The 27,553-nt window shown below is 33.5% G+C and overlaps 1 protein-coding gene across 1 annotated transcript in view; it reads right to left on the bottom strand.

Annotated features, from left to right (window-relative positions):
- The window catches only part of LOC126886010 (zinc finger protein 112-like), a 35,864-nt gene extending 10,726 nt beyond the window's left edge, over positions 1–25,138 (bottom strand). The window contains exon 1 of the mRNA XM_050652843.1: positions 24,792–25,138. Coding sequence (XP_050508800.1) covers positions 24,792–25,128 — 337 coding nt within the window. The 5' untranslated portion in view covers positions 25,129–25,138. The remainder of the gene's footprint in view (positions 1–24,791) is intronic.
- Between the last annotated feature and the right edge of the window lie 2,415 nt (positions 25,139–27,553).

Genomic DNA, 27,553 nt, shown 5'->3' with positions numbered 1-27,553 from the left:
TTAGAACAACCTGTATACAACAAATTGTTATATTTAATTTTAAGAAGTGATTAGAAAAAGCTTACGGAACACGGGACAATGCGCTTAGAAAAAACAAAGTGAATTGCGCGTACCATTATCGTTGTTCGCGGAAGGTTCGATCATTAGCCTATGCTAAATAAAACTCAAGTGAAATCGATAATAGGTCATTATCGTTGTTCGCGGAAGGTTCGATCATTAGCCGATGCTAAATAAGACTAAGTGGAAATAGAGAATAGGTCATTAAAATTTGTATATAGTAGAAAGTAATTTTAGAATGGGAATTAACTATTTTCTTTGAAATCCATTAAGCATATTTAGAAAGATTAAAAATTGGTTTTGAGGAAGACTGCGAATGAGAGTTGGTGGTGGAAGTTTGATTTGTGAATCTGGAAGGGATATTTAGAAAGTAGTGGAATGAATGACAAATAGAGATCGGAATGTTTTGAGCTGTCGAGAAGTGAAGTCCAGTAGTAGACGGTAGTGTACGGAGAGTGAGAAAGCCGGTGTAGTTCCGTGAGTGTGGAGTATGTATCGTGGAACGAGAGGTAGGCCAGGTTGAGAGTAAAAGAACTTCCTTGAGCCAAGAGTTCCCGGTAGCTGATTGCAGTTTCGAAAAAGGTAGAACACAGCATCACGACAGAAGCAGGAAACGAGAGCTATACGAGCTAGTTTCAGAGGAGAACATTACTGGAAGCCAGGACGAGGTTTTGATTGCAGCCAAGGATAGCAGGAAACGGGTCTTGTGTGAAGACATTCTCAGTTCACCAGAAAAAGGTCAGTCTCATTTGTTTGGACATGAATGTATGGGTTTTTCGTATTAAATACCACATTTAAAATTGAAGAAACATAATCAATAATATCAGAAAAGCTTCATCAAACTTAAATAGAATTGTTGCTAATAAATCATAATAGGTAAATGTTAATAAAAACTTTCAATTGGAAACCAAAAGGAAATAAGATTCCCATGTGTAAATGTTATGTTTAAGAATAATAAGATATAGCAAATATTAAGCAGTGATTGCCATTTAAATAAAATAAACAATATTTTGATTACAATTGTAACCCATATGTGTTATTATTTTACTCTTTTCTTTCCTATCCCGATTAGGAACCATGGAGAAATACTTAGAAGCCACGTATGTAAGTAATTAATTTTATAAAAAGCCCTGAGATTGAAAACATATTGATATGTGATCTGGTAAGTTAATTAGATTATTATTAATGCATTGATTAAATTAAATGACATATAAAAATATTATCTCATATCAATAATCAAGATCACATCAATATATATATATATATATATATATATATATATATATATATATCTATATATATATATATATATATATATATATATATATATATATATATATATATATATATATATATATATATATATATATATATTCCGCTTCCATACAAAGTCAGTCCAGTAATAGGTAAATGAATGAACAATGTCAGACCAGTGAAACAATGTGGGACCATATACGTGGCTCGGGATTGTTTCTCGCAGTTTTCTACATCAATTTGCATATTTTATTGACTATTGCGGAAGAAAATGAAAGAGTATGGCATTATCTACTGCAAATGATACCAACATGCCTATATTTGAGCCACATATAGTCAAAAAGTGCAAGGCAAAACTGAAGTCAAGTGGCTCCACATTGTACGAAGGATTGTTTTGTTAGTTTCAACTAATTCCGCCTAAAATTATATACAAGCGCTGTTGCATCTATTTGTATATATGTCTTAAAATTAGCAATTCCGAACCAACAGAAGTGGCAACAGCGTTGGTTGTAACTATCAATACAGTATATCGTTTCGTGTCACCTCAGGTAAAAAAAGGATATTATTGAAACGGTCGACCCGAGGGAGTGACAATACAATGATAAATTTGTCGTTCTTAAGTTTAAATGGATTCTGGTTATTTGGAATACATAACAGATTTTCATAAAATGTATATTTATTGTAAATTATAGTAGAAAGAACAATATTCTTTAATTGAGTTCCAAATTTTAAAGAGAACAAAATTAAGAAACTAATGTAGAGATATTTTGAGATATTTTTATTTTGTTTTATAATGTCGTATAAGGTATATTCTCTTTTGTTTTTTGTCACTTTTTTACAGACAAATTGGCTGTCTTAATTTTAACGTAGATTATAGTTTGGAAAAGTAATTAATTCTTGTAAAATGTTGAGAATGTGGCGATACAATGTTCTCGTCTCTTGTCATGTCCGACCGATCTTTGTGACTTTATTATTTTAACTATATCTGGTTAGTCATATAAGTGCTGGTAGGTTCCCACTTTGTACAGTTCTCTGGTGTCATCTTTAACTGCTCCATATATTCCTGTAAGAATTCTTCTTTCTGTGATTTTTAAGCAGTTCTCGTATTGTTTTGTCATTGTCCATGTTTCACAGGCATACGTCATTATAGGCCCGAACGGTAGATTCTTATTTTGTACAGCCGGAAAAATTTTTGGATTTTATTATTTTTTGTAACGCAAACCAGCAACGATTTGCACTTTGTATCTTGTCTTTAATATCTGTTTATGAGTAATAATGTTGACAGAGCTGATCGTAGCTCCCAAATGTTTAAACTAATGAACCCTTTTAAAGTTGTACTGGTCCATTGTAACGTTTTACTCTAATATTCTGTCTCACTGTTCCGTTCGTATTATAGCCATAAATTTTGTATTATTCTTATTTATTCGGAGGCCTATTTGTTTTGCGGTATTTTACAGTCTAATAAAGTCTTCCTTGATACCTATCGTTGTATTTTCTACTATCGGCCAAAACCAGTATAGTGTGAAGCCCTTGTGTTATAATATGTAATGTGAAGATAGTGTAATATTATGCGAGGAGTGTTTCTGTGCTCGTTTTGTACACAATACTCTCCAATACGGCATTTGCTCTAACCCTACAACGACCAACATTTTTTAGGTTCCATGTATGCCCAAGGGTGGGTAAAAAATGTTCACCTCGAAAATAGCTAATATATTTATTGAGAGTTGTTGCAAATGGATTAAACTTAAGAATCTTATGTTATGCTTAATTAACACACCATCTTCTAAAATATTAATATAAACAATTTACAAACCTTACAGCAAAATTACAATGTACATCAAAATTAAAATACGAGTAAAAACCAGTAATTCAGATTTGTCGATTTTCTCCACATTCTTCTTTTCAGCCTCCTCATTGGCGGATAATTATGTCGATTAATACGTAGATACGATTGATACGTAGATAATTATATGGATTATGTTCCTTCTTCTTCTTTTAGTGCCTATTCGTTTCGAATACTGGCGATCATTCTGGCTATAATTATTTTATTAACTGATGCTTTAAATAGATTAGTTGTTGTTGTGCATAATATTCTTCTTCTCCCAATTCCTCGCTTTCCGAATACTTTACCTTGAAGGATTACCTTCAGTAATCTGTATTTGGTGCCCTTTCTCATTATGTGTCCGAGATATTCTAACTTTCTCCTTTTAATGGTATACATCAACTCTCTTTCTTTGCCCACTCTTCGTAATACGGTCTCGTTGGTTATTTTGTCAGTCCATGATATCCTTAGGATTCGCCTGTATAGCCACATCTCGAAGGCTTCAAGTTTTATGTTCCTACCAACGAGAAATTATATAGAGACCTTTAGTAGCAAGTTTTATCAAGGGTGTATTTTTTGTGCTCACCCATATTTAACTCAAGATATTACTTTTACTTTCAAAAATGTCGGTAAAACCAAATTAACATTCGATAAAGGGCTGTCTTTTTAAAAATAATAATCTAAAATAAATAATCTAATAATGACTAAGAATCAGAGAGGTGTTATTTGCTTTTAATGTGTTAGCTCAAAGATGTATAGATATGAATGTGGATGTGCATGTTTGTTACGTTGATTTTGAGAAAGCATTTGAAAAAGTAAGACATGAACAATTAGTACAAATTATAAAGACAAAAAACATAGACCAAAGGGACTTCCGAATAGTAACAAACCTTTACAGGAATCAACATAGGCGTAACCAGGATGATCCTAAGGGGGGGGGTTACAACTACTGGAAGGTCTCTGAGGGCTATGGTGTTAAGCGTATAGAGCTCAAAGTACATCCCAATGGGGGGGGGGTTATAACCCCCAAAACCCCCCCCTGGTTACGCCTATGGGAATCAAAGAGCATAAATTGTAATAGATACAAACCCGGTCCAGAAATTGAAATCAGGAGAGAAGTTAAGCAGGGATGTGTTATGTCTCCATTACTCTTTAATGTATATAGTGAAGCCATTTTTGAAAAAGCATTACTTTCTCATAGTGAAGGAATAATACCAAACGGGAGATCTATTAACAACATAAGATATGCAGATGATACTGTAATTATCATAGCAAGCTCTGCTGAACAACTCCAACTACTACTAAACAAAACAAACAGTTTCTGTGAAGAAAATGGACTAAAAATGAATACAAAAAAGACAAAATACATGATACTAACTAAGAAAACATACAACCAAACATTCATTTGGGATATGCACCGATAGAAATGGTGCATATCCCAAATATACATAGTCGTAGACGTTGAAGGTCAAATTTTGACTACAATTGAAGATAAATTAAGAAGATGGAAAGAATATATGCAAGAATTATTCGAAGATGCTGCACGAAGTCCGTATAAAATAGACAATCCCTACGGCCCAGAAATAACAAACGAAGAAGTAACTATGGCCATTAAGCGGATTAAAGATGGGAAATCACCAGGACCTGATGAGGTGCATGGTGAAATTTTAAAGCTATTAGAGGCACAACAAATTACAGCTCTTACGAAGTTATTCAACAACATATACGAGACTGGTTACTTACCAAAAGACTGGCTACTATCAATATTCATTCCACTTCCCAAAAAAGCCAACGCTAGAAAATGTGAAGAACATAGATTAATTAGTTTGATGAGCCATGTACTTAAAGTACTCCTTAGTATCATTCACTCGCGCATATACACCAAATTAGAAGAACAGCTGAGTGAAGTTCAATTTGGATTCAGATCAGGACTCGGAACGAGGGAAGCACTTTTCAGCTTGCAAGTTCTAATACAGAGAGTCAGGGATGTCAATTGCGATGTGTATGCATGTTTCATAGATTTCGAGAAGGCATTTGATAAAGTCCCACATGGAAAACTAATCGATATCCTAAAAACATCAGGACTCGATGGTAAGGATATAAGACTCGTTTCAAACTTATATTTCCAACAAAAAGCAACAGTTCGATTCGAAAATGAACTGTCCGAAATCTTCACGGTTGAAAAAGGAGTCAGACAGGGTTGCATACTGTCACCAACATTATTTAACATATACTCTGAAAACATCTTTAGAGAGGCCTTGGACGAATCAGAAGATGGTATTGCAGTAAATGGACAACTTATAAATAATATTAGATATGCAGACGATACAGTATTGCTGGCAGATAGTGCGCAGGGGCTCCAAAGGATCATGGATAATGTTGTAGAAGCATGTAACAAATACGGCCTAAAATTAAACTGTAAGAAGACAAAAATAATGATCATTAGTAAAAACACCAACATAAACGCCCAAATTACAGTAAACAATACACCCCTAGAGAAAGTACAGAAAATATACTACCTGGGCTGCAACATTAAGGATACTTGGGATCATAGCTACGAAATAAAAACTCGTATTGAAAAAGCCAGAAGCTCTTTTAACAGTCTTAAGAAAGTTCTCTGCAACTTGTCTTTAAGTATCAATATACGCATAAGAATTCTTAGATGTTACGTCTTTAGTGTCCTCATATACGGAGTTGAAAGCTGGAGCCTGACAGAAGATGCCATAAAACGGTTAGAGGCGTTTGAAATGTGGTGCTACCGACGTATGTTGAGGGTCTCATATATACACCACACAACTAATATAACTATTCTCCAGAGGCTAGGAAAAGACAAAGAAATAATTAACACCGTATAGAACAGAAAATTGGCTTACTTCGGTCACATTATGCGTAATGGAAAATACCGACTGCTGCAGTTGATTCTACAAGGCAAGATTGAGGGCAGGAGAGGCCCTGGACGTAGACGTATATCCTGGCTGGCCAATCTTAGGAAGTGTACTGGTCTAACGTCAACTGATCTATTTCGAGCTGCCGTAAATAGAATACGATGGGTCAATGTGGTCGCCAACATCTCCAGAAGATAGGCACTTTTAGAAGAAGAAGAAATGGTCGATACATACAAATACCTAGGAACCTGGATTTTATAGAATAATGACAAAACAACAAACAACAGAAATAAGGACCAGGATAGAAATAGCAAGAAGTGCGTTTGTAAAAATGAAAACAGTTTTCTGCAACAGACCTTGGATTGGAACTGAGAGTAGGAGCTTTGAGATGCTACGTGTTCTCGATACAGCAATATGGACTTAAAAGTTGAACATTAAAGCAAGAACATATAAATAAGCTGCAGTCATTTGAAATGTGGTGTTACAGAAGGATGCCTAGAATAGCATGGACACAGAAGAAAACGAACACGGAAGTATTGCGAGAATTTGGCAAATAATGCGAAATAATGTACACAATAAAAATAAGAAATTTATAATATCTGGGACACGTAATGAAGAGACAGCGATATGAAATGCTAAGACTGATATTACGGGAAAAGATAAGAGGCAGAATGAGTATTGGAAGAACGAAAGTGTCATGGTTGAAGAATTTTTAAGGAACTGGTTTAAATGCAGTTCTGTAGAACTCTTCAGCGCAGCGGTAGATAGAGTAAAGAGAATGATGATGATATCAAAACCACCGCACCGATTGGTAGACGGCACTTAAAGAAGAAGAAGCAAAATCGCAGAATAAAGTTAAAACATTTAAAAGTACCTTTTGACGATAATGGGAGATATTTATTGGAGAAAACTATATTTAGTCACATTATATTAAATTTTTTAGAAGTTATTGAATGACTTATTCAGATATTCATGGTTGTATTTTATGTATTCTTATACTAACATTATTTAACATAAGAAATGCTGACCTTTTGTTTATTATTCCAATTGTAAAAACAAACTATTTAGGTACAAAATAACACAATATGTATAATAATTCCAACTATGAAATTATTAAAGGACTAAACTAAAGGAAGTGATTCATAGGATAGGTACCGATATTTTTTATGGCTAAGTCGGGATCGTAAACATGGGTAATAATACCTATTGTAAAATTTTAAGTGAATGCAGTCCGACAAATCCCATTGTGAAAATGTGAATAAGCAAATAACTGTAGGTAGGAGGTACATATCTTATTTACAATTCACAAAAATTTATTGAAACAGTTATTCTTACGTTTCATAATTTCCGAGATGTTTAAATATCCACAATGTTAGACTTTCTTGTATTTGTTTATATTTAAATAAATTTTTAGGCCTGGATCCCGCGTGCCAAAAAAAAGTTGATTAATAACATGCTGAACATTTGTTAATAGCTTAACGGTGTTTAGTCGGACAAACTTTGATGTATGGGAACACTGGAACAGGGGAAGTTTTAATTGTGGAACTTATCATCCTGACAAGTTTATGATTGTGAAAACTAGCAGGGTGTTTTTTAAGTTTATTTAGTAGGTAGCAAACTTTACATAATATATGAAAAAAAATTGTCCCTCAACCTTTACCGAAAGTATACTTTTTCTGACCTGATTGTAGGGAGCAAAGTCGTACTTTTCCTGCAAAATGTAAGAAAACCATGTATTTAAACGAATATAGATGTATGCTTCACAAAATCAGTATGGTACATTCCATGTCAAATCACTCAGGCAAAAAATTTTGGATCTCCGATTTGTCTGAAAATTGGTATATAGCTTCTGCGGGACGTAAACATAAGATATTTAAGGTCAAAAAATCTTCTTCTTCTTTTTTCTCAAAATGTTATTTTATGCGATTTTACAGTGATTTGGTGTTTATTTAAACAAATTTGCATTTTCTGTCGTAAAGTATCAATGAAAAACATAATATTTTAATAGAAAGGACTCAAAAATGTCATTATATGGCATTATAACAAGTTATTTTGAATCAAAACAAGTTTTTGATCAAATTTTATAGTGTAAAAAACGTTAAAATACCGGTTTTTACATTTTCCTCCATTCCCAAAATACATCATCATCGATTTGGCTGAAAATTTGCCCATGGATAGCCAAAAGATAGGACTTTAAGTGGTTAGAAGGATTTAAATTATATTACAATACCAAAAAAGTTACATGCAGTAATATCAGATTCAAAAGTATATATTAGTCCAGTCGGGATAGCATTTGACCTTGAATGCCGAGCTGCCCAAAATTTTATTTTTCTGATCTTTAGGAGAGTCAATAGTAGCCTAAATTTAAATCACGAATGAATTCTTCTGTTACGTTAGCCGCCATCTTGATTTTAAAGGAGAACCTGTTTTGCTCAATATCTCCGCCATTTTTAACTTTTCGACAAAACTGGGAGGACCTGAAATTGTTCCAAATAAATCGTATTTACAATTATTACAATTTCTTTTTAACAATTTTTGTCGTGAGGTCGATATTTTTGAGTTAATTGTACTTACAGTAGAAGCCTATATTTTTGACTATAATATTGAATGTGCCTTTTTTGGTATTGTAATATAATTCAAATCCTTCTCATCACCTAAAGTTTCATGCTTTGTCTATCTGTTAGCAAATTTTCAGCCAAATCGATTATGATGTATTTTGGGAATGGATAAAAATGTAAAAAACAGTATTTTAACGTTTTCTACGCTATAAAATTTGATCAAAAGCTTGTTTTGAATCAAAGTAACTTGTTATAATGCCATATAATGTTTTCCATTGATACTTTACGATAAAAAATGCAAATTTGTATAAATTAACATCAAATCACTGTAAAATCGCATAAAATAACATTTTGAGAAAAAAAAAGAAGATTTTTTGACCTTAAATATCTTATTTTTACGTCCCGCAGAAGCTATATACCAATTTCCAGACAAATCGGAGGTCCAAAATTTTTTTTGCTCCAAAATTGAGTGATTTGAAATGGAATTACCCGTATATAAAAGTAAATTTATGATTTAAATCTCGTAACTCGAACAAGTTCTAATTTAAATCTCGTAACTTTTACTTCCCATTTCAACTAAGTACGTTGTATTTAAAATTTCTAGGCGTGAAATTTGTAGACGAGACTGTGAAGTTGATTTTGTAGACGAAAACGGCCAAATGTAAAATGATTTAAAAGTCTGCACTTTTTACGCGTTTTAATATTACGGCAACACTGCCTGGCTCGGGAATTACCGTATGGATACCTATTGGAGTATAAAGATGGACTGGGTTTGTATGAATCTGCTATCGGCTCAGGATTGTTAGAAATTTTTAGGTGATATATTTTTTTTCTACAAATCTTTTATTTGCAAACTATGTCAAGTATATATTTCATAATTCATTACGTCACATATCACCTAAGTTTAAATTTGAAAGATATACTCCTCTAACTCTATCAGAAATCGATGGCTCGGGATAACTGTTTTGTCTAATGGACTGACTTTGTACGAAGGATGTATATATATATATATATATATATATATATATATATATATATATATATATATATATATATATATATATAAGATTATGGTATTCTTGACTGTATATTCAAATATCAAGCAGTGATTCTTGAGGATGCAGTCTATTTTGGCCCACACATATATATATATATATATATATATATATATATATATATTATATATATATATAGGATGTATATTAACCTCTCACCTGATCACAACAACCTTGTGCAATTTCCGAGCAAGGATGACATACATCCACATGTGATATTTATAATCTTAAGACATCGACTTAATGTCGACTACTATATAGCATATAATGTAGCAATAATGTTATTTAGAGGTATTTACACCTATTGACGTGGCTAGTTTCAATTACTTGTACACTGGACGTTTACACTGATGATGGTCAGTTTGACCGAAAACGTTTTGTGCTTCCACTCCCTTGTGGATAAATTTTAAGAATTTTAATAAATTCATATACCTACATACAACAGAAGTGTTTACTTCATTCCACGTTGTTTTAACGAAGGTATACAGCCAACTACAGGGTTTACCCTTTTTAAAGTTTTAATATTTAATTAGTGCACAAGAACTACATGTGAAATTTGAACCAGCCTTCCATAATTCTTCAGTGTCAAGAGAAGTTATTATAAATGCAACGTCTAAAATCATAGTAGAAATGATACTTGATCAATAATTTTGGAATATCAATATCACATTACTACTATTTAAACTGTTTAGTTACGTTTATGCCTTTGCTGTCTTACATCGGTTTATACCTACTGTATGCGAAATTAAAAAAAATGTTAATGTCATGTTAACATCATACGTAGTTATGAGAAAAGCAAAATATTGGAAATTAATGGATAAAATAATAAATTATTTGGACATTGTATCAAAAATTTCATATTACTATAAGATAATTACAATAATTTTATGTATAGATAATTTAAATCTAGGTAAACACTATAATTTTTTGTATAAACTATTATAACGGTCCACCCGTTATAATAGCATATTTAGCTCTTTAATTATTTTTAATAATTATTTTTCTCGATCTCTTAATTAATTTCTCTATTTCTGATTATCTTTTATATTTAAAATTTCTTGCGACGATGCCACAACTAATTATGTGTGGTATCACTGGTTGACTTGTATGACGCCATACCACAACACACTTAAAACTGCTGTTAGGTTCGTGGGTTGGTAGTGGTGGATTCTTTCGTGTTCTGGGGCCGTCGTTGTGAGGAACTAAAAGAAAACTTTCACTTTTGGTTGAATCTTCGTTCGTGAGTGGCGTGTGACAAATTGGGGTCAAGATTTACAGGTGAAGACCCGGTTTTATCATTAAAAGTATATAATTGAATTTCGAAATGTGGATCAATAAAATATATTTAAGAGCGTTTAGAAGAACTCAAGAAATAGATAGATCGAGTTTTCCGGCATAGAATTAACGCAGTCACACGGTAACTACATATTTCTTTTTATATTACTTTTTTCTTGTTTTTTTCAACTTGTCACTTTGTTTCAAGGTGACGTATATATTCTTTCCAAATTAAATCTTATGTGTAAATTTATTCAAGGAATTCAGTATATTAAATTATTCCAATATCTTATAAGTAATATTCATTCAGAGAAAATCCTAACCTCCATTTTTTGCTATCTAAATGTATATTTGATATCTGTATATTTTATTCTTACATCTAATAAGTAAACTATATTATTTTATAGGAATCAATATCTATTCGGTATTTAAATCTTAAATCCACATGTCTATAATGAGAACTTATCACATAAATCCTTGTCAAGGTCAAGTGTTGTCAAGACTTCAATAATAGTTTAGTAAATTTTTTGTGTTTAAACTAATAACTTTTTACCTTACTATCTATCAAAAAAAAAACATTCCTCGTTATTCTTCTCTCTTTCCTTTGATTACACTAAAGAAATGGAAGTAAATGGAAATTGTTTTTGTAGCCACTCACGGGAAAACTTATCATATCTCACAACACCGAGAGCCAACCACTAGTCACTTTGGGGGAACAAGTATTTGGGGCCATTCCGGCTCCTTTAGATTCTACCCCTGGACCTACAGGAGGTACCATTTCGTACCATCCAGGTGCTCATTTTGGAATGTAGTAGCGGACTTTTAGGAGTCATTTGGATTTGTTTGGGAACATTGAGTGATGTGTTTTAGTAACTATTGGTTTTTTTTACTTTTCAGACATTTGGTTTAATGCACTGTTTTTTTCCAGATTTAGTTTACCTCTGGTTTTTTTTTGTATATGACATATTTGTATATTAGATTATTAGGTTCCCAAACTGTTGATCCTATGGTACGTTACTTGTGTACACAAGGTAATACGCCTAGAAAATTAGGTTTTTGTATTTTATTATTGGTGTAATATTTATTTTGTAACATTACTTGCTTGTTTCCCAAATATTGTATTTATTCGCTTTATTTCGGTTGTTCGGTTAATTCGTCGTTACTTTATTTCATTGCATTTGCTCGGTTAATTTAGGTCATTTTTTCAGTATTTTTCTTAACTTCACTTCTATAACGTTTATTCATTTGTATATTTAATTTTGCTTTATTCAGTATTGTATTTTCTCTTAGTGAGGCTTGGGCCTATTTATTTGTATTATTTTCATCTTTGTAGGTTTCATTTAGTTGTACGTAGCAAGTGTACTATAACCATTGGGTAGAAATCTCATGTGAGTTGTACCCTATATGTAAGTGAGAGGTAATTTGTAACACATTATTGTTATTATCTTAGACAAATATAACTTTTTGTATAACTTATGTCATTTTAGAGTCACATGATATGCACTTTGTGTAACTCAGAGATTGTCAAAGATCTAGTAGTTATTTTTAATAAATATTTACTTATTTGGTATATCAATTATTTTATTACTCCTTTATGTTCATTATTACAGGTTTAATATATTTAATATTTGACAGCAGTATAAGATACCTGGGAAAATGATCGAAGATCATTTTCATGGCGCCCATGATTTGTTAGATTTATTTATCTTGTTTGTCTTTAGAAATTATTCATCTTCATTCCTTTTCAGTACCTTATTCTTATTTTATTATTTCACCTTTTAGTCATCATTACTATCTACATAGAGCTACTGTTCTTCGACAGGCATGCAAATGAGCCGTATCCATCCTTGAGTGTCAAGTGGTTTTCTTGCATCTCTTGCTAGCCAACTCTATTCAGTTTGCCTCTGTCTCTTCCCACTTCTACTTCTATCCCTTCTAATCCCCCTTTCTTCAGTACTACTGCAAAGTAGTATTTTTTTTTCTACTGCGGCTTCTCAACGCATAAGCAACTTCACCCTTTTCTTTACATCTATATCTCTACATATTATGTCTCATATATTTGTCCCATAGCTTACATTTAACTATTTAGTTATCTAGTCTTTTCTTTTTTTTTCCGTACTTCTGTTGGAGTATATCTTTCTTTTTTTTACTTTCACTCCAACCGAAGTTTCCTTATTTTTGTTACACTATAACGCGACAACTCGCAGACACTAGATACCCTACCTGCTACAAAGTAGTCGTCGTTCTTCGGTTGTCCCGGGTCTTCAACCTTTACGGCCTTCGGCTTCGCTCAAGTGGAGACGGTCGTGGGTCAAACTCAGTATTCCCGGAATTCCACAACAATATATCTGATCTTACAGGGCGCCAGCTGGTTTGCTCCTCAGGCCAATCACGATTCCCAATTCCCTAACCCAGCAAGAGAACGAATAACAAGACAAACCTCGAACTTACAACATTTATTGTTTGTCACACAAAAAAATAAATTGACAGGTGTTTATTCTGATAGACATCAATATGTGAAATCCGATAATATACCCCCCCGTTAAAATAGTTCAGCCATTTGGCTCTACGTTTCCTTATAAACTAGTAAAATCCACAAGTATTCCCCCCGTTACAATATTTAGGCCACTTGGCTCTAGTAAAATCCACAAATATTCCCCCCGTTACAATATTTAGGCCACTTGGCTCTAGTAAAATCCACTAATCCGTCTCTCTCCCCAAAAATTGTCAATTCACTATCTCCCCCCCCCCGAATGTTAAAATATGATAGGTAAGAAATTAAATGTTAATATATAAAAAAATAAACTAATAATGAATGAACCCCGGGGTCGTTAGCGTTGGTACCAAGGCGAGCGACGCGAAAGAAACGAATTTTTTTTAAGGCATTAATTCCTGTACCTTTACACTGTCATGACTATGACTAGAAAAAAAATTAATATAAAAGAAGGCAATAAGTTATAATAAAAAAAATATAATTAAAACCACAAAATGATGATACTCATCGTCCAGCTGAAGTCACACCATCACAAAGCCTTCTTTGGTGCCTCCCATCCGAAACAGGAAATAGACAAACGTCCGGCAAGTACTGAGACCTCTACCATCATCCAAATCCTGCTACAGTTAGCACCCGGTACAAGAACTACTATCGTCCGGTACAAGCTCCCTTAAAGTAAGAATAAAATCCCATTACTCATGTGTCATTAAAATGTACATACTTTATACATATTTAGTAGTACATCAATCTATACTACCAAATTAGGTCCCCTTTACTTTTGAAGTAAAATGCAAATCAATAATTCCTGCCCAAGAAAAATGAATTCACATGTGACTATATGCAGTATTTAAACAAATGCAAAAAAATACATGTGCTCTTTTTTTTTAAAATATTTACTGAATTTAGTAAGCCCCAAAAAAAAGACATTTAGTATTGTAATAAAAAAAGAAACTACTACAGTTAGTGTAGGACAAAGTGTCCCAAGCTACCAAATATGTAATGTCCCCCGTAAAACTCTACAATAAAAAAACAATGTTCAAATATCTTACTTCCCATCTACAGATAAGTCCCAAAAGTTAACCCCTTAATACACACAATAATAATTACCTTGTTCACCAAGTTCTGTCTCCATCAAAAAAACGACAGACATGCCGAAATCCAGCTTCCAAAAAAATTGATCACCACGTTTATCCACATATAATGTGCGGTTCCAGAAGATTATATGATCATCGAACTCCCCAATTTCTTCTGAACCTTAAGATGGTATTCTCACATATTATCCCCAATGGGATGTCCTTAAAACCCGAAAAAAACCTAGCAGAACCAACTGTGAGACATCTTATCTCGGGTGACCTATATAAGATGGATTCAAAGCCGCTTCCGCCTTCCTCCCCAAAACCGAGACTCCGTTCGAGAGACACACTTCCTTTATCTGTCACTCCTTGACAGCACTCTTAGAGTACCCCAGGTACTCTAACACCAACAACCTTGTCGAACCCGATTATATATTGCAGGATGATGGCCTTTCCGTCTATGTACACCCCGTACGGCCTTCCATCACCCGCAACCCTTTTATAGCCGAGAAAAATAACACTTTACCAAAATATCCACCCAATGACGTCATATTTTTACCCAAAAACGAAATATCAACGACAACCGACAATACCAGTTTAGAAAAGAGAAGAGGACGAACTTCAAGTCATACATAACCTACGAATACGAATGTCAGATGTTTTTCAATTGTAAACATTCTAATATTTTGTTAATTTGTTATTTAATCCTAATTGCTGCAATAATTTTAACAATTATCCCGAGTGTAATTATCGTAAGTGCACTGTACACCAGTCATCCGATAAAGAGGAATCTACTGAGTATTCGGAAAATAATGAGAAGCCATTTCTCCTACTAAAACATCCGAGGCTTTCAATATTGTTCAACAGAAATACATCTCACCATCCACACAGGACCCCAAATCTATCGACAGTACCGACACTACTTCCATACATAACCAACTCAAAATAAACAACAAATATTACACCTTACAACGTAAGTACAATTTATTTGATACATTTAATATCTTCCTCTTTCTAAACCGCTAGACCATAAGTTTCTATCAACAGATGTCGAAATATCAAGATAAATTAAACTTTAAAAGCGAACATGAGACCGTCATTAGGCATGCATTTAGATAAAATAGCAATTTTCATGTTACGACACAACGGGGTCGTTACAAAATATTCTGTAACCTGGGTGCTTCGCTACACCTATCCGAGACAAGATGTTATTGTATAATGATCAGCAGCCGGCAGTTGCACCTGAGCGAGAACAGCTATTACCTTTGTTGTATTTGTCCCACATATCAACTCAAAAAATAAATTTTTTTTTCAACAAATATTTGATTTATGTTACCACCCAATCAACTGATTTATTAAAACTAGAAACAAATCAGGTCCGGCATTAAAAAATTAGTTCGTTTGGGTGTTAAAAAGTTACTGGATATTAGTTCAGGAAATGAAGCATTTTGGCTCGCATTTGGTTAAAATGTAATGAAAAATTCCCGCCCAGGAGATGGGGTGGCAACCACGTCTAAGATTTCATCGTACAGCGGCATGATATAGAAAATGGTCCTTGGGCTATTCCCTACCTTCTGTGATGATTTCAAGTAAATCCATGATAAAGGAAAAAATTGCGAGCCAAAATGCTTCATTTCCTGAACTAATATCCAGTAATAGAATCGGTTGTTTGTGTGACTCAACTTTTACTAAATGGCATTGGGAAGAGTATACTTTAACTAGTTAGAGTAGTCTACTTTTACTAGTAAATGTTGAATAAAAATAAAAATCTACATTTTATATTTATAATCAACATTTACTGAAACCAGCCGTTTGAGTTGACTCGAACTAGGAATAGTCAACTCCAACTGGATAATCAACTTGAACTGTAACATATATAATTTAGCTCTTATCGATCTCGATGAAGATGACTAAAAAACTATTTGTATTTGTAAATTCCTATTTTTGGGCAAATAAATGTTTTGTACGTAATTCTACTTAAAAAAAAATAAATAACTAGGAAGTATGTATGTACTTATTTTTTCAGATGGAATCGCGATCTAAGAGGATCCTTGAACTTGCAATGGCAACTGAGAAATCAAACATTTCCGTTCTAATGACTAGTACTTACAGGTTACAGGTATTGTAAGATTTATCTTTAAGGTTATCTGCGAAGTATTTAATACCTATTAGACGATAGGTTTTGTTGTCATCCATCGCCGATTCTGGTTACGATTAACCGATAACTTGTGTAAAATTTAAATATCTGTTTTAGGTAGGGTATGACTAACAGGTTTGTGTATATTGCTTTTATTACTATTATCTTCTGTTTTATTCTTATCTTCTATTATATAATATTATTAAATTTGATGTACCCGTTTCTTAGATAATAGCACAACATTAAACATACCGATTGGAACTTCAAACATAGGAGACTCATTGTTAACAGAAGAAAAAGTTGACTTAACAGTTCCGAATCGTAGTCATTGTAATTCGACTAGTAGTAGTTCGTCTAGTGACTCGTCAACCATCTCATCAAGATTTCAACTCGTCGTCGTTCAACTCGTCAACCATCACTTTCAGTGAAGGGAGACAGACAGATAGACAGAATTTATTCATCCACAAAGTTTACACAATTCTTACAAAAAAAAAATGTATAAATCTTATCGGACTAATCAAAGTTTTAGTACAATAGAGTACAATATATAGTAAAAATACATATGATTAAAATAAAACAGTGATTACAATAAAATAAATAAGAAATAAAAGTTACAAATAAAAATTTGGAACTGTTGTTGCAAAAATGTTAAAAATTTAAAAATCCATCAATACTATAGAATGTGTTGTCCATTAAAAATGAATGCACAGTTTGGTGTAATTTATGTATTCAAAAACAGAATTTAAAATTAGACATTATAAACGTCAGTAGAAAATACAGTTATGTAACCTCACAAGTGAATGATCCTTTGAACTATTTTAAATTGACTAAAGGTTCTCTAACCCAAGGCCAGAAAACAAAAAAAATATATAGATTTTAAATTTGTACTTCTGTTATTATGAGGTTTTAAGGCGTGAAATTTTGGAAATCTTATTTTTAAAGGAAACTGAATATTATTATGCAATAAAAAAATGTGCAAGTTCCCTATTAGGTTTGGCATTCGTTTTGACACTGACACTATTAAATGACATTTAAAATAGTTCAAACGATCAAAAACACTTGTGAGGTTACATTGTATTTTCTACTGACGTTTATAATGTCTAATTTTAAATTTTGTTTACTTTTTTGGAAGAATGTAAAAATTTAAACGAATGACGTCACGACGCGTTTTGGAGCACCTGTTTTAATTTGAATTTTTAATCATCTTTAGGGGCCAAACGAAAGCCAAACAAAACTTTTTAATATTTGATACATGTTTTAAATTATGTTCTGTTGTGATTTCTAACAGTTTTTTCGAATTTAAATTTTATGCAAGTTCCCTATTCTAGTAGGTAATATTCTATTCAATGTAATCAAAAGCATTTCATTTTTTTTACCTAATTCTGGTAATATTCTAACCATAATTTTCTTTACAGATAGCGACGACTCCATAAAAGACCCAGACTATGAAGATGTAGAACTAAGACATCGTAATCGAAGAAATGCTTCATGTTCTGACGAAGAAGATTTACCTGTTAGTGCAAGAAATCACGACAATATTTTATGTGAAAGTGTGAATCTGCTACCTAGGGAAGACAATGAAATGATACTTAACAACCTTATACCAATACAAAGTGAATCGTCTGATAAGGAAAATATAAGCGCCTGTCAACAGGAGTTAACAAATCCAGATTGTAGTCCAAATAAAATAGTAAAAAAAGCACATTGACCGACATTTCAAATGTCGGTCAAATACAAGCGGTCTAACTGTGTATACTTTTACATACATCTGATCTGGGACAGACCTGACGTCACATACTGTTTAAAATTTCTGACGTGAAGTTGGCGTTGACAGGTGTGAATGTGGTTAATAAATAATAAATATTTTATTTGGTGACATATTTTAATGTAAAACGCATTGTAAAACAGGTAACATTATGTATTAAGCAAGTATTAAGTCAATAATTTAATGCATTCCTCTTGGCAAATCAAGAAATTATTCCGAAAACCAAGAGTCGGCCATTGTTATGTCCAGTTATCAGCTACTTTTTATTAGCTACTTTGGACGCCAAAATTTTGCTCATAGGTTCTATCCTGGGTATTTTTATATCAATGGTCAAATATCACAGAGGAGCGACGTTTGCAATTATTTATAGAATACTGGGATTTAGGAAACATCGAAAAACAGTGGTCATTTATCGCAAACAGTGTTGAAGCAGTTGTGCCAAAATATCGTTATGTTAAAATGGATGCCGATGGGAACGTTGCGCCTTCTATTGACAATAACAATGCTTTCTTTTTAACTGTTGCTGGTGTAACGACTAGAGTGCGTAAACTATTTTTTAAAAATACTCTAGCAATTAATAACTGACCTATTGAGACGGCCTTAAAGGAGAAAATAGAGACACCAACATTTCAGCAATGAAAGATAATCGAGGATGTCATGAAAATAGATATACGATTACCGACCTACACAGAGACTATGTTACAAAGTGTCAATCATTAAATGTACCATTTGCCACATATTTGATGTTCTATCATATATTTACTCAAGATTTCAACATGTCATTTTTTGTTCCTAAAAAAGACTTGTATGTGTGTGAAGGTTATCAAAATAGCACCGAGAAAGAGAAACAACAAATAAAAGAGAAATACGAAACACATCAAAGTGAAAAAGTTCTCTCACGTATAGAGAAAGAAAATGATAAAAAGACAATAAAATTCTGGTCGCAGTGTATGACTTGCAAGCAGTGTTCTACTATAAATCGAAATTGAATATTTTTAATTTAACCATATACTTATATAACATTCAGATTCAGAATTACTATGATGGAGTTGAAAGCTATGTTTGGGATGAGTCAAACGCCCATAGAGGTGTGAATGAAATTGGTACATGTGTTTACAAGTAGGTACCTTAAGAAAATTTCAGAAACAGCCAACAAAAAATAAATTTATGATCTGTATGTACAGTTGAGTCCGCGAGTCTTTACCCGTGCGTCATTAATACCTGGCGAGATAAAACACATACTTTTTATTTAGCATCATTCTCTTCCACGCATGAAATTAATGACAAACCAGCTGGCGCCTGTTATTAAGTAAAGACACATGTTATTTTTATGAACGATTTAGACTCTGCATTGAAAAGAGATAGGTACAAAGAAAGACGATTGGGGATGTCTTCACATATTTTAAGTACAATTTATGACGTTTTGGTTTGTTTACTTTTGTGGCTGTTGAATTTTTTTCTGATATTTTGTCGAATTTTTGCATTTTGAATTTTTATAGTATACATACAGTTGTTTTCACAACTAATTTTATATTGGAGTTAGAAATTTTGTAATAAGTTTATGTTATTTTACGATAAATTTTGACAACCTACAAAGCTAACCTCATTGTTGACACAGTTGAATGCTTTTGTTTAAGGTTCCGCCAAAGTGAATAAAATAACAAAAAGAAAATATGTTATCGAATTTTTTTATAAATTGTTTATTTATTTATTAATCAATGATAATAAAATAATTTATTAAGCTACTTCAAATGTAGCTGTAATTATGCACCTAAATTTTAAAGTAAAATTTAAATTTGACAACATTCTATTTGTTTGATAACGTCAAATTTTATACTATAACCCTTGATCGGAATAATATCCACGTGCCGTTGCGTTTAGTAAATTTCCGACTTATTTCGTATGCTTTAAATGATGACGCACAGGTAAAGACTCGCGGACTCAACTGTATATATACGCAGTAAAAACAACTGAAAATCTTAAACTCAGTAACGCATAAATATTTGATAAAGGGCACACCTAAAACGAGGGAGATTCTGCTCATTCCCAAATTGAGAGAGAAATTACATGTCAATTAAGATCTGGCCCTATGTATACACTTGATGCATTTTTTGTGCCATAAAGGCTGCAAGGAAGAAAAGCGAGCCCTTCCATGTTAATGAAATGCGTTTCGCCGATTTTTTTGACTTGAAGAGCTTATGTGATCAAATGAACTTTTCTTTTCTGAAAGATGAAAATAATGAGACAATAAAACTAGCAGGTTTAAAGGTGATTCAACTTAAAAAAAGCGAACCCTATGCTATATTTTTTAAAAATTCATACGCTGACAAACAATTTAAGAAAGTTATTAATAAAAAGAAAAATAGCAACAATTTGGAATTGAGAGATGCATACAGCGCAAAACCAGGTATGCCCGATAAGAAAAAAGCGGATCTCATGGATTTGGTTAATAAAAACCTAATTCCAAGATATCACAGGCCATTTTATGAATCGTTGTAGTTTTAAAAGTCACGTGTTTTTGCTTGTTTTGACAAAGACAATATCTTAAGTATTACATTTTTATGATTTAATGAAATTAGTTCGTTTAGAATTTAAGCTTTTACGCATTATTAAATAACTTTAAGAAATAGTTTTAATTTAAGAATTATTGCCCTTTAATTTCGCCTTGCAATTGTAATATTGGTTGTTATAGTTACACTTTTTCAATAAAGAACATATTCTCAAATCTAAAATCTTTTACTTGACAACGTTTGTTTATTGTATAACCCAGTAACATAACAAAAATAATATCATCAACAACGTGACAAGTCAGTTTGTAACATTCATCTTATTACATTTTTGCAGGAAAAGTGTGACATAAAATCACCTTTTTCGTAAATATGCAAATTTTTCGATAAACTTATTATATTATCAGGCCTATCTAACATTTTCAGAGACGTAAGTAGTCAACACTTATACCTAGTTAATATTAGATTGACTATAAAAATGAATTCCTTTGAAGACAATAATTTTTTGTAAGTTAAAAAGGAGGCTCCTGTAAAATTGTACTTTTTAACTTAACATCTTATTGAAGCAAAGAGGCGATGTGTTTGATGTATTGTAAGTACCTATGCATGTACTTGATTTTTCTCATGAAAATGCCTGCACATCTGATTAACCAGCCAGGCTCTGATCCCAAGATGACTGGTTAAGAGGGAATCTATACCTACTTAATTTGTAATTTTCTCTTATAGTAAAGCCTTTTAATTGTATTTAAAATCAAAATTATATCAGTAGGTAAAAAAGTAGTTATGCCTAATTAAGTATACTACTAAATATGGACTCATTAAATAAGGACTCATAGAGTACCCCTAGTAGTAATCACCATGGTGGACATGCAAAGGAGAAGTACTGATCATGGACATCGGATACCAAGATCCGGCAGAGGAAGACAAATAGATAAGTACAAGGCTTCCTCGGTCGTAAACCTGCGAAACCCTTGTAATAAGAAAAAGACAACCATAAAAATTGCTACGTGGAATGTGAGGAGCTTATTCTCTTCGGGAAAGTTAGATAACGCCGTATTGGAAATGGATCGTTTGGGTATACACATATTTGGCATAAGCGATACACAATGGCCAGGAAATGGCAAATGCCCCACAACTAATCATGGTATGTTTTATTATGCCGGAAGTGACACCACAACCCATCGATACGGAGTTGGAGTCATCATCTCAAAAAATGGAAAGATGCTGTAGCAAATTTTACTCCATTTTCAGAGCGCGTGATGTTAATACAATTGAAAGATAAGAAGAACATAATAAACATCATACAAGTGTACGCTCCTACAGCAGACAAAGACGAAGAGAAAATAGAACAATTCTATAATAACTTAGAAGAGGTGATGAGAACAACAAAGAGACAACACATTAACATAGTAATGGGCGATCTGAACGCCAAGGTAAGTCAGGATAAAGTTGGAGAAAATGTCGGTGAATATGGCTTAGGTAATAGAAATAAAAGGGGTGATCCTTTAATTCAGTTCTGTCAAAGCGAAGATTTAATAATAACTAATACATTCTTTAAATTACCCCCAAGGAGAGTGTATATGTGGACGTCACCTCAACACACACAGGACAAAGTAATCAGAAACCAAATAGATTACATAATGGTGACAAAAAGATACCGTAATGCTGTGAAATCTACTAAAACTTACCCTGGAACTGATATCGGTTCAGATCCTAATCCAGTAGTATCTGTGTTAGAAGCTAGACCAAAGAAAATGAGAAAAACCATCATCCCAGCGTTAGACTTAAGCCAGCTTAAAAGTGAACACCGACGACAAACAGTGCGAGAAGAAATCAACACCAGCCTCAGTGTAGCAGAAAACCAAATCCGCAGAACAGACAACATAGATGAAAAACTGAAGTATATAAACACTATAATAAGAACTACGGGAAAGAAACACCTAACCAAATCTACAAGGAAACATAAGGTGTGGATGACACCAGACATACTAGAACTAATTGATGAAAGACGCAAATTGAAGAATAATTCAGAAAAATACAGAGAGGTTGATAAGAACATAAAGCAAATAATAAAGAAGGCCAAAGAACCATGGATTAAAGAACAATGTGTAGAAATGGAAGACTATGAAAGAAAGTATGACACATTCAATATACATAAAAAAGTAAAAGAACTTACAGGAACCCAAAGAAGACATCAAATAAGTTTGCTTAAGGACAAAGACGGAAATATTATTATAGACTTAACAGAAAAAATTAATAGATGGAGTGAATACATAAGAGAATTGTTTGAGGACAACAGAAATAACATTGTCCAGGTAAATGGTGAAACGGGACCTGAAATCCTAAAATGTGAAGTAGAAATGGCACTTAGAAATTCCAAAACTGGAAAGGCAAATGGACCTGACGAGGTTCCTACTGAATTACTAAAGCTCTTGAATGATGAATCAATAGGTATAATATTGCACTTATTTAACACAGTATACAATACTGGTATTATACCTCAAGAGTGGCTGTTGTCTACATTCGTTACACTGCCAAAGAAATCCAATGCAAAAGAATGTTCAGAACATCGAACAATATCTTTAATGAGCCATCTACTAAAGATATTTCTAAAAATCATCCACAACCGAGTTTATCAAAAGTTGGAGTCAGATATTAGTAATGCGCAGATGGGGTTCAGAAAAGGACTAGGTACTCGAGAAGCTCTCTTCGGTTTGAATGTTCTTACACAAAGATGCCTAGACGTTAATCAAGAAGTACATGCATGTTTTATCGATTTTGAAAAAGCGTTTGACAGAGTACACCATGATAGGCTAAGAGACATTCTTGAAAGAAAAGACATAGATAATAAAGATCTGCGAATAATTCTCAACTTATATTGGAATCAGAAAGCTAACATCAAAATAGAAAATGAGATATCAAAAGCAATAGAAATACGTAGAGGAGTAAGACAGGGATGCATTTTGTCACCACTGCTATTTAATGTATATAGTGAAAGCATCTGTCAGGAAGCCCTTTTGCAAGCAAATGAAGGAATCATAATCAATGAAGAGGTTGTAAATAATATTCGATACGCAGACGACACTGTACTAGTTGCAAGAACAGTAGAAGAATTACAACGATTACTTACAAACATAAATATTGCTTGCAACAATTATGGCATAAACATTAATATCAAAAAAACCAAGTATATGGTCTTCAGTAAAATCATGACACAACCAGCACATATTACCTAGTATAAACGGCATTCAAATTGAAAAAGTATCAAGTTACAAATACTTGGGAACTTTAATAAACGAAACTGGAGACCAAAACAATGAAATAAAAAGACGTATCGAAATTGCCAGGGCCACATTCATAAAGATGAGAAAATTCTTCTGCAACTTTACGATTAAGAATGCTAAGAGGCTATGTATTTAACACGCTATTATACGGTGTAGAGGCCTGGACTCTCAAACAGAACAACATAGAAAATATTGAAAGTTTCGAGATGTGGTGCTACCGTCGAATGCTGAAGATGTTGGGTTGAAAGAATCACAAATCTTGAAGTAATACGAAGGATATGAAGAGACCCAGAAATTTTGTTAACGATAAAACGAAGAAAACTCGAGTATTTGGGTCACCTGATGAGAGGTCATAAATACGCATTACTTCAAAATATAATGCAAGGGAAAATAGAAGAAAAACGGAATCCAGGCCTTAGAAGAATGTCATGGTTGCGGAATTTGAGAGAGTGGTTTGGCTGCACCACTAATGAACTATTTAGGTCAGCTGTAAACAAAGTCAGGGTAGCCTTGATGATTTCCAATCTCTGATAGGAGTGGCACAAGAAGAAGACTAAATATGGGAGAAACACATAATATATTATTGTTACCAAAGAGGAGAGTACTTATATTCCTTGTTACTAACCTTTTTCAGTTTTTTGGTTTCCTTCATATGAGTTAAGTTTATTCCCATGTTGTTCTATTTTAGGATTTACAGGATGTTCTTGTACTTCTAAATAACTATATGTGTCCTGTGTACTTTGTCTACTGGGTTCCTCCTCAATTTTACATTCAAAGCTATCCAAAAGAGCATCATCCAGGTCATTATACACTACTTCTACTTTACACGTTTCCTCCCTAATTTCTTGTTTGACTTCCATTTGATTACACTTGATTTTGTGTATTTCAATAATAATTTTACCCCAAACAGTGAAATCACTATAAAAATATTCTACAAGAAAACACACAATAAATGGGTGCATTCAGCAGACACAATCGCTAACTAATCGATTAGTGATTTTCTGCTGAATGCCACATAAATTGTGGCATTCAGCATTCAGCATGTAAGTCACAAATCGATTACTAATCGATTAGTTAGCGATTGCGTCTGCTGAATGCACCCAATAAAATCATAAAATTTATAATACAACATCATCATCATTCTCTTTGCCTTATCCCTATGCGGGGTCGGCTTCCCTAATTGCATTTCTCCACACAATTCTGTTTTGGGTCATATCAATGTTAATCCCCTTTACCAACATGTCCTGCCTTATCGCCTCCCCCCAGGTCTTCTTTGGTCTTCCTCTCCTACTCCTTCCAGGAATCTGCACTTCAGCTATTCTTCGTATTGGGTGATTAACGTCTCGACGTTGAACATGACCGAACCATCTTAACCTATGCTCTCTCATTTTGGCATCAATTGGTGCCACACCTAGAGTTCCCCTAATATACTCATTTCTAATTTTATCCTTCTTTGTCACTCCACTCATCCATCTAAGCATTCTCATTTCCGCCACATGCATTCGTTGTTCCTCTTTCTTTTTCACTGCCCAACATTCAGTTCCGTACATCATAGCCGGTCTTATGGCTGTTTTATAGAATTTTCCCTTCAGCTTCATTGGAATTTTTCTGTCACACAACACACCACTCGCTTCTTTCCACTTCATCCATCCAGCCCTAATTCTACTGCATGCATCTCCATCTATTTCTCCATTACTCTGTAATACCGATCCTAGGTACTTAAAACTATTGCTTTTCACAATCATTTCACCATCCAAAGATACCATTTTATTTGTAGTAGCTCCATCTTTAAATGAACATTCCAAATACTCTGTTTTTGTCCTACTAAGTTTTAAACCTTTTTCCTCCAGAGCTTGTCTCCACTGTTCCAGTTTTTGTTCTAAGTCTCTTTCACTATTTCCTACTAACACGACATCATCAGCATACATTAAGCACCATGGAATGTTACCCTGTAGTTTCGCTGTTATCTGGTCCAAAACTAATGAGAATAAATACGGACTAAGCACAGAGCCTTGGTGCAATCCTACTTTCACATGAAATTTATCAGTCTCTCCCACACCTGTCCTAACACTAGTCGTTACTCCCTCATACATATCCCTCACAATCTTTACATATTCACCAGGGACTCCTTTCTTATTGAGTGCCCACCACAGAATCTCTCGAGGAACTCTATCATATGCTTTCTCAAGATCAATGAATACCATATGAGCGTTTGTTTCTTTACTCCTGTATTTTTCCATCAACTGCCTTATAATGAAAATTGCATCTGTTGTTGATCTACCCTGCATAAAGCCAAATTGATTCTCGGATATTTCGGTCTCTTCACGTATCCGTCTGTCAATTACTCTTTCCCATATTTTCATGGTGTGGCTAAGCAGTTTTATAGCCCTGTAGTTTGTACATTGTTGTATATCTCCCTTGTTTTTGTAAACAGGTACCAGTATACTGCTTCTCCATTCGTCTGGCATTTGTCCGACTTCCATAATTCTATTAAATAGACCTGCTAGCCACCTTGTTCCTGTCTCTCCCAATGCTCTCCATACTTCCCCAGGAATATCATCTGGTCCTACCGCTTTTCCTTTCTTTATTTTTTGAAGCGCTTGAGCCACTTCCTCGTTGGTTATTTTGGTGACCATTGCTGCTACTGTCTCCGTTGCCTCTACAGGCTGTCTGTCAAATTCTTCATTTAATAAGCTGTCAAAGTACTTTCTCCATCTCTTTTTGACTTCCCTTTCGTGAACTAGTATTTTATTATTTTCATCTCGGATACATCTAATCTGATTAAAATCTTTTGCTTTCCTTGCTCTCTGTTTGGCTATTTTATATATCTTCGTTTCGCCTTCCCTGGTATCAAGTTGATCATATAGGTGTGAATACGCTTCTGCTTTGGCTTTTGCTACTGCTACTTTCGCTTCCTTTTTCGCCACCATATAGTTTTGAAGATCTGTGTCGGATCTGGTTTCTTGCCACTTTTTATATAATTTTCTCTTCTCTTTTATTTTTCCTTGTACTTCGTTTGACCACCACCAAGTCTCTTTATCCTCAAACTTTTTTCCTGACGTTTTCCCAAGTATTTCCATAGCAGTCTCTCTAATACTACTGGCCATTTTTCTCCAAATTGTATTAGGGCTTCCTTTCATGTTCCAACATATTTTTTCTACTATTCTTCTCCTGAATAGACCTTCTTTCTCATCTTTCAGCAACCACCATTTGATTTTTTGTGGTCCTCTCCGATATTTTTGTTTAGTTTCGCTTTTTACTTCGATGTCCAGAACAAGCAGCTTATGTTGTTGGCTTACTGTCTCACTCACTATTACCTTGCAGTCCTTGCATTCACGTATGTCTTCTTTCCTTATCATGTAGTAGTCTATTTGGGATTGATGTTGT

Source organism: Diabrotica virgifera, chromosome 6 (genome assembly GCF_917563875.1).
Source record: "Diabrotica virgifera virgifera chromosome 6, PGI_DIABVI_V3a".
Taxonomy (NCBI): domain Eukaryota; kingdom Metazoa; phylum Arthropoda; class Insecta; order Coleoptera; family Chrysomelidae; genus Diabrotica; species Diabrotica virgifera.
Note: the sequence above shows the minus strand (reverse complement) of the source record. Positions and strands in the feature narration are given on the sequence as shown.